Source organism: Tupaia chinensis, unplaced genomic scaffold (genome assembly GCF_000334495.1).
Source record: "Tupaia chinensis unplaced genomic scaffold, TupChi_1.0 Scaffold149922_1, whole genome shotgun sequence".
Taxonomy (NCBI): Eukaryota; Metazoa; Chordata; class Mammalia; order Scandentia; family Tupaiidae; genus Tupaia; species Tupaia belangeri.
The window spans coordinates 24409-32026 of NW_006209766.1; the positions used below are offsets into that span (position 1 = coordinate 24409).

The following is a 7618-nucleotide window of genomic DNA, read 5'->3' on the forward strand; positions in this document are numbered from 1 at the left end:
GATGGCCACACTGCAATCCCTTCTCCTCCATTCTCTTGGGATCTTGGGCACGCACACACACGCGACTGACGGGAGTTTAAGACACTGAGTCTGGGTTCCGGGTCCTTCAGCCTCGTTCCTGGGCAGTATAAAGTTTGCTGTCTCCTTTGTTCGCCCTCTTGCACAGCAGTGCAAGCAGCTCCTTCGTCCAGTCTTGGAGCCGGCCGCCAACACTCGGGCTGAGCTGCTACGAGGCCCCGAGTAAGGAGCTCGTAGGAGGTTGGAACCGCCATCATCCCGCCGATTATTACTGGGGACAAAAATGGGTGAAGCAGATCGCCCAGGAAAGCTCTTCATTGGTGAGCTTAATACAGAAACCAATGAGAAAGCCCTTGAAGCTGTGTTTGGCAAATTTGGACAGATAGTGGAAGTACTCTTGATGGAAGACCGTGAAACCAACAAATTGAGAGGATTTGCTTTTGTCCCTTTTGAAAGCCCAGCAGATGCAAAGGCTGCAGCCAGAGCCATGAATGGAAAGTCTCTAGATGGAAAAGCTATTAAGGTGGAACAAGCCACCAAACCATCATTTGAAAGTGGTAGACGTGAACCACCTCCACCTCCAAAGAGCAGAGGCCCTCCCAGAGGTCTTAGAAGAGGACCAGGAGGAAGTGGAGGAACCAGGGGACCTCCTTCCCATGGAGGGCACATGGATGATGGTAGCTATTCCATGAATTTTAAGACGAGTTCTTCCAGGGAACTCCTTCCATTAAAAAGAGGGCCACCACCACGAAGTGGGGCACCCTCCTCCTAAAAGATCAGCCCCGTCAGGACCAGTTCGCAGCAGCAGTGGAATGGGAGGAAGAGTCCCTGTATCACGTGAAAGAGATGGTTATGGAGGCCCACCTCGAAGGGAGCCCTTGCCCTCTCGTAGAGATGTTTATTTGTCCCCAAGAGATGATGGATATTCTACAAAAGACAACTATTCAAGCAGAGGTTACCCAAGTCCTGGTGATACAAGAGATTATGCACCACTACCAAGAGATAATACTTACCATGATTACGGTCATTCCAGTTCACGTGATGCCTATCCATCAAGAGGCTATAGTGACAGGGACCAGCAGTTAGCGTAATGGCTATATCGCTGGACTCCTATGTAGTTGACCGCGGTTCACGTCCTGGTCCCGGTAGCTTAGAACTTACGCTGGGCGCATGTGCGTGCATGCCCAAGATCCCGAGAGGAGAATGGAGGTGAAGGGATTGCGGTGTGACCATCCCCCCTGGGGGGTGATTTCTCGCTTTCTGTCTCTCTGTCTCTCTCTGTCTGTGTCTGGCAAGCACCCGCGCCCTATAGCGAAAACCTCTCCAAAAAAAAAATAAAAGAGGTTATAGTGACAGAGATGGTTATGGTCATGATTGTGATTATTCAGATCACCCAAGTGGAGGTTCCTACAAAGGTTCATATGAGAGTTATGGTAACTCGCGTAGTGCTCCACCTACATGAGGGCCCCCGCCATATTATGGTGGAAGTGATCACTATGATTACAACAGCTCACGTGACGGATATGGTGGAAGTCGAGGCAGTTACTCAAGCAGCGGAAGTGAACTCTACTCGAGTGGTCGTGATCGGGCTGGCAGACGAGAAAGAAGGCTTCCCCCTTCTATGGAAAGCGGGTGCCCTCCTCCACGTGATTCCTACAGCAGTTCAAGCTGCGGAGCACCAAGAAGTGGTGGCCTTGGAGGAAGCCGATCTGATAGAGGGGGAGGCAGAAACAGATACTAGAAGCAAACAAAACTTTGGACCAAAATCCCTGTTCAAAGAAACAAACAAAATGGAAACTATTCTGTCATAACTACTCAAGGACTACTAAAAGGAAAATTGTCTAACTTTTTAAAATTTCCTGTGACGTTTCCCTCCATAATTTTCATGTTCTTGTGAGGAAAAAAATTAAAACATGTTTAATTTTATTTGATTTAATGACATTGCTTCCAACAAGCTAATGTTAAATGTGTAAGACTTGACTTGTACTAGTGTAATTTTCCAAGTGTCCCTAAAGGCCACTTCCTATCATTTTTCCCAGTAAATGAGGTAAGCAGTTCTAAGATCTTCCACAAACATCTAGCCATCTAAAATGGAGAGATGAATCATTCTACCTATACAAACAAGCTAGCTGCTAGAGGGTGGTCGGGGTATGCTACTCATAGGATTTCAGGGTGTCTTCAAACTGAAATCTCAGTGTTCTCAGTAAGAAAAACCTGAGGTCAGATGCCTATGTAAGGAAAGTGCTATTCACTCAGTAAACCCAAAACAGATGAATAATGCTGGCCATATTTTGCCTTTCTGACATTTCCTTGGAAATCTGCAAGAACGTCCCCTTTCCCCTGCCCCAATAAGATCATTTAAGTGTGTGTTAAACAACTACAGAATAGTAAATAAAAAGTTTGGTTCTCTACCTTGTAATAACTACATGACACTGGGTCCGGGACTTGAACCGTGCTGGACTACATGGGAGTCCAGCGACTAGCCTTTACACCAACTGCTGGTCCCTATTTTGTTATTTTAAAAGTGTTTTTATTTATTTCTTAAGGAATTATTGAATTTGGGCTGGTGGGTGGAGTGGTGGTTAAAGGTGCTGGATTGCGGGAACCAGCAGTTAGCGTAATGGCTATGTTGCTGGACTCCCACGTAGTCAACCGCGGTTCGCATCGCGGACCCAGTGGCTTAAAACTCACGCTGGGCGCATGTGCGTGTGTGCCCAAGATCTTGAGAGGAGAATGGAGGAGAAGGGATTGCGGTGTGACCATCCCCTATGGGGGGTGATTTCTCGCTTTCTGTCTCTATTGTCTCTGTCTGTCTGTCTGGTGAGCGCATGTGCCCTGTAGTGAAAAACCTCTCAAAAAAAAAAAAAAAAAAAAAAAGGAAATAAATAAATAAATAAGATTTAAAAAAAAAAAAAAGGTGCTGGATTGCCACATGGCCGACCATGGTTTGAGTCCCAGGCTTGGCGGCTTGCTTTCTCCCTTTCCCTTTCTCTCTTTGGTCAGATTGCTGTGCTATGGCCAGGGCCACAGGGGAGGCCTGGGTTGGGTTCTCATCTCAACCTACACAGGCTGGGCAGGGCGGTATGCACCTGTAGTTCTAGCTGACTGGGAGGGTGAGGCAGAAAGGATTCACGATGTAGTCAAAACACCTCTCTCTCTTTCATTAAACAAAGATTAAATAAAATAAAATGAAGGAACGCAGTACGGATGGAGGGTGACCAATGAGGAGGTTATTGTAATAGTCCAGGCAAGAGTCAAAAGCAGGCCGGTTTTCTGGTGTAAGAAAGTAAATCAAGCATAAATGTTTACCTTTTTTTTTTTTTCGGTTTTTGCTATAGGGCACGTGTGCTCACTGGAGAGAAGGAGAGAGAGACAAAGAGAGACAGAGAGAGGGAAAGTGAAAAATCACTCCCCGGGGAGATGGCCACCACAATCCCTTCTCCTCCATTCTCCTTTCAAGATTTTGTACATGCACACACCTGTGCTCAGTGTTTCCAAGGCTCAAAGAACAGTTGGCCATGTGGGAGTCTAGCGCCTTAACAACCACACCACTTGCCGGCCCTACCTTCTTCTTATTTCTTTTTTTAAAAGAATTATTTATTTAACTTTTTATTTGCTATTATTATGATTTCATTTTGACCAGAGAGAGAAAGGGAAAGTGAGAAAGTAAGCTGCCAGGTCCAGGCCTTGAACTGTGGTAGGCCATGTGGGGGTCCAGCGCCTGAACCACCATGCCACCTGCTAGCCTTCCCACCTTTTTTTCTTAATTTTTAAATTTTTGCCATAGGGTGCCTGCACTCCCTGGAGACAGAGAAGGGAAGTGAGAAATCACTCCCCAGAAAGAATGACCATGCTAAAATCCCTTCTCTATTCTCCTCTTGGAATTTTGGGCACATAACTCATGATTTTTTAAAATTATTTTATTTACCTTTATTTATTTATTTAAATTTGACCAAGGAAAAACAGAAAGAGAGACAGAAAGTGAGAAAGCAAACCACCAGGTCCAGGACTCAAACCATGGTTGACCATGCACCCTTAACCACCACATCACCACACAACTCATTTTTAACAGGTGACAAGATTAGGTATGTATAAAATCAAACCTGAGACAAGCAGGTGGTATAGTGGTTAAGGCACTGGACTCCCACATGGCCAATCACAGTTCAAGTCTCAACTTTCCTTATCTCTCTCTCTCTGTGTCTTTCTCTCACGAGCATATGTGCCCTATGGAAAAATTGTACGATATAATAATAAATTAAAGGAAATAATTATTTGTACAATATAATACTAAATTAAAGTAAATAATTATTTTTTTAAAAGTTCAAACCTATCTATGAACTACTATAATTGAGTGAGCTATCAAAATATGCAAAAATCAGGCCAGTCCAAGGGCATGGTGGTTAAGGCAGCTGGATCTCACATGACTGACTGTGTAGTTTGAATCCCCAACCTGGATACTTGAGAAACACGCCAGGCAAGTGCGCATGCGTGCCCAAAATCCTGAAAGGAGAATGGAGGAGAAGGGATTCTGGAGTACCACAGGGCTGTGGAGATGATTTCTTATTTTCTCTCTCATTGTCTTTCTCCATCTCTCTGGTGAGCACACTCACCCTAGGGCAAATCCTAAAAATAAAATAAAATAAAATAAAAAGTTTGTGTAATTTATGTAAATGACACCTCAGTATTAAAAAAGGATATATGGAAGAGGACCTTGGAACCTCTCCATTGACCTGCCCCTCCTGTACTATACACGCCCCCCTGAAAGCCCTGCTAACTCTTCCACCCACCACATGCTGTGAAAACAGGCAAATTTTTGCATCAAACCTCCAGGGACTTCTGTTTCTCTTAAGAAAAAAATTTCGTTTTTCTCAGCATACTTGTATAATCTGATCTGGTCTCTGGGGAGCACCCCTGGTCTCCCCTCTGTTTCTAAAATGAGCCAAATTTCTTGCTTTGGAGCCTCTGCACAGGCAGTTCCTTCCACCTCTTAGCTAGAGACCTCTTCCCCAAATAACTCTCATTCTTCCACTGTCAATTTTTTAAAAAGACGTATCCATTTCATTTTACTTATTATTATGTTATTTACTTTACAATAGGGTAAGTGTGCTCACCAGGAGAGAGAGTGAGCGTGAGAAAACAAGCCGCCAGGTCTAGGACTCGAGCATCCCATTTTTAGAATGCCTTTAGAACCTTCCAGAATGTGTCTCTTTGAAACAAACTTCTGGCACGCTATACTTTTTCTTCACTACAATATGTTTCAATTGTGTTATATTTAGACTGCTTATCTTCGTCATTTTTATTTGTTCTAATCTGTGTTCCTTACCATGTGACTATAAGAAACATCTTTTTTTTGGGGGGGGGAGAGTTTTTTTTTGCTATAGGGCGCGTGCGCTCGCCAGACAGACAGAGAGAGACATAGAGACAGAAAGCGAGAAATCACCCCCCAGGGGGGATGGTCACGCCGCAATCCCTTCTCCTCCATTCTCCTCTCGGGATCTTGGGCACGCACGCACATGCACCTGGCGTGAGTTTTAAGCCACTGGGTCAGGGACGTGAACCGTGGTCGACTACGTGGGAATCCAGTGACATAGCCATTACGCTAACTGCTGGTTCCCAAGAAACACCTTTTTATAAAATTGTCAGAGGACACATGTGCCTGCCAGAGAGAGAGAGAGAGAGGGAGAAAACACCCCCTAATTGGGGATGGTCACACTGCAATCCCTTCTCCTCCTTCCCTTCATCCTGCTAGATTTGGAAATGCATGCAAATGTGTGTGGTGTGGTTTTCAGGCCACCAGGGCCAAGACTCAAACTATAGTTGACGATGTGGGATGTGGCTCCCTTATCACTAGGCCAGTGCAAGAACCACTCCATCCCTAACACCTGGCACGGTACCTTGGACCACAGTAGGTGCTGCAAAATGTGTTGAGTGAATGAGCACGTCCCTTCATGAATGCCTGCGGTTTACTGTGTGCAAGACCAAATAGAGGAGATGGGGGAGAGCATGAGGTGATGCCTGTCTGAGCTCACAGGCTGGAAGGAACAAAGCTAGCAGAGAATTTTTTTTTTTGAGAGGTTTTTGCTATAGGGCATGTACACTCGCCAGACAGACAGAGAGACAAAGAGATAGAAAGCAAGAAATCATCCCCCAGGGTGGATGGCCATGCCGCAATCTCTTTTCCTTCATTCTCCTCTTGGGATCTTGGGTACGCACGCACACAGGCCAGCATGAGTTTTAAGCCACCGGGTCCGGGACGCGAACTGTGGTCGACTACATGGAAGTCCATCGACATAGCCGTTACACTAGATGCTGGTCCCAAAGCTAGTATAGTTTTGTGAGACAAATGGGACAACTGGAAAACTACAGAGCTGGAGATTTCAGAGAAGGCTTCCTGGAGGAGGAGGAGGTCCAAATGGTCATCCTCTCAAACAACTTAAAGAGCCCCCATGAGGCCTATCTGGAGAGGCACCCAAACTTCTGAGAGCTTTCTGGACTCACAGTTCTCTGGGATTTGCCCATGACTGCACCTGTGCAAACATGGAAACAAAGATGTTAATTCTGTGAGATCCCAGAGAATTTTCAAGATGTGATCTCATTTTCACCAATCTGGTAGGCTTTATGAGGTCTAAAGTTTTATTTCCAGGGCTTCTCTCTCTCTCTCTCTATATATATATATTGTTTTAAGTTTACATACTTGTTTCTTCCATGAGTGAGAGCGAGTGAGAAAGAGGGAAACAGCAACCTCAATAGGGTTGCGACACTGTGATCTTTCCCCGGCCTCAGGCAGTCCAGCAAGCATACTCAGGGAGGTCTCCAGATTTGAACCAGGAACTCTCTCATATGGGATTGATTTGCAGAGGACTGTGTTTACCACTGCACCACCATCTGTGTCTTCTCTATATATTTTGAGCCCCTCTAGCTCTATTTCTATAAGCCCAATCTTTAGGACTAGCAGATGACATAATAGTTACGTCGCTGGATTCCCACATAGTCGACTTTAGTTTGAATCTCGGACCTGGCAGCTTACATCTTACACTGTGGGTGCATGTGTGTGCATGCCTAAATCCTGAGAGGAGAATGGAGGGGAAGGAATTGTGGTGTGATTTCTCGCTCTTGGTCTCTTTCTATCTCTCTGGTGAGTGCACATGCCCTACAGCAGAAATCTCTTTAAAAAAATAAATAAAAATAAGCCCAATGTTCTTGGTGATTCTTGTGGTAGGAAGCTCAGAGCTAAGGCAATTCAAAGGTGATTTTAGAGCCAGAGGTTGGTGTGGAGGTTAGGGCAGCTAGCTGTATCCCACATGACTGAATGCATGGTTCGAGTCCTGGACCACGCAGCTTGAAAATCAGCTGGAGACATATACATGAGCACCCCAAATCCAAAGACAATGAAGGAAAAGGGACTGTGTGTGGCCATTCTCTCTGGTGGGTGCTTTCCCACTTTCCCTTCTCTCTCTCTGATGAGTGCATACACACTATAGCAAACTAAAAAAAAAAAAAGAAATGGCTTTAAATTTCATCAGCCCGCATTGAGATCTTTACTGTTATCTCAGAAGACTCATGGTTGCAGTGTAGAGGGCTTGTGGCCTTTCTTCTTCTT

General features: G+C 45.1%; 1 protein-coding gene across 1 annotated transcript; it reads left to right on the forward strand.

The window, feature by feature from the left end:
- Nucleotides 1–301: 301 nt before the first annotated feature.
- LOC102498800 (uncharacterized) lies at nucleotides 302–1863 on the forward strand. Its single transcript, XM_027769508.1, has 3 exons — nucleotides 302–541; nucleotides 844–1077; nucleotides 1362–1863. The coding sequence occupies exons 1-3, from the start codon at nucleotides 302–304 to the stop codon at nucleotides 1827–1829; spliced, it is 942 nt and encodes a 313-aa protein (XP_027625309.1). The 3' UTR covers nucleotides 1830–1863.
- The last annotated feature ends 5755 nt before the right edge of the window (nucleotides 1864–7618 follow it).

Coding starts and splice junctions, on each gene's coding strand:
- LOC102498800 (XM_027769508.1), top strand. CDS start 302: ATGGGTGAAGCAGATCGCCCAGGAAAGCTCTTCATTGGTGAGCTTAAT. Junction 542..843: donor TAGATGGAAAAGCTATTAAG/GTGGAACAAGCC, acceptor TGGGAGGAAGAG/TCCCTGTATCACGTGAAAGA. Junction 1,078..1,361: donor TGATGCCTATCCATCAAGAG/GCTATAGTGACA, acceptor AAAATAAAAGAG/GTTATAGTGACAGAGATGGT.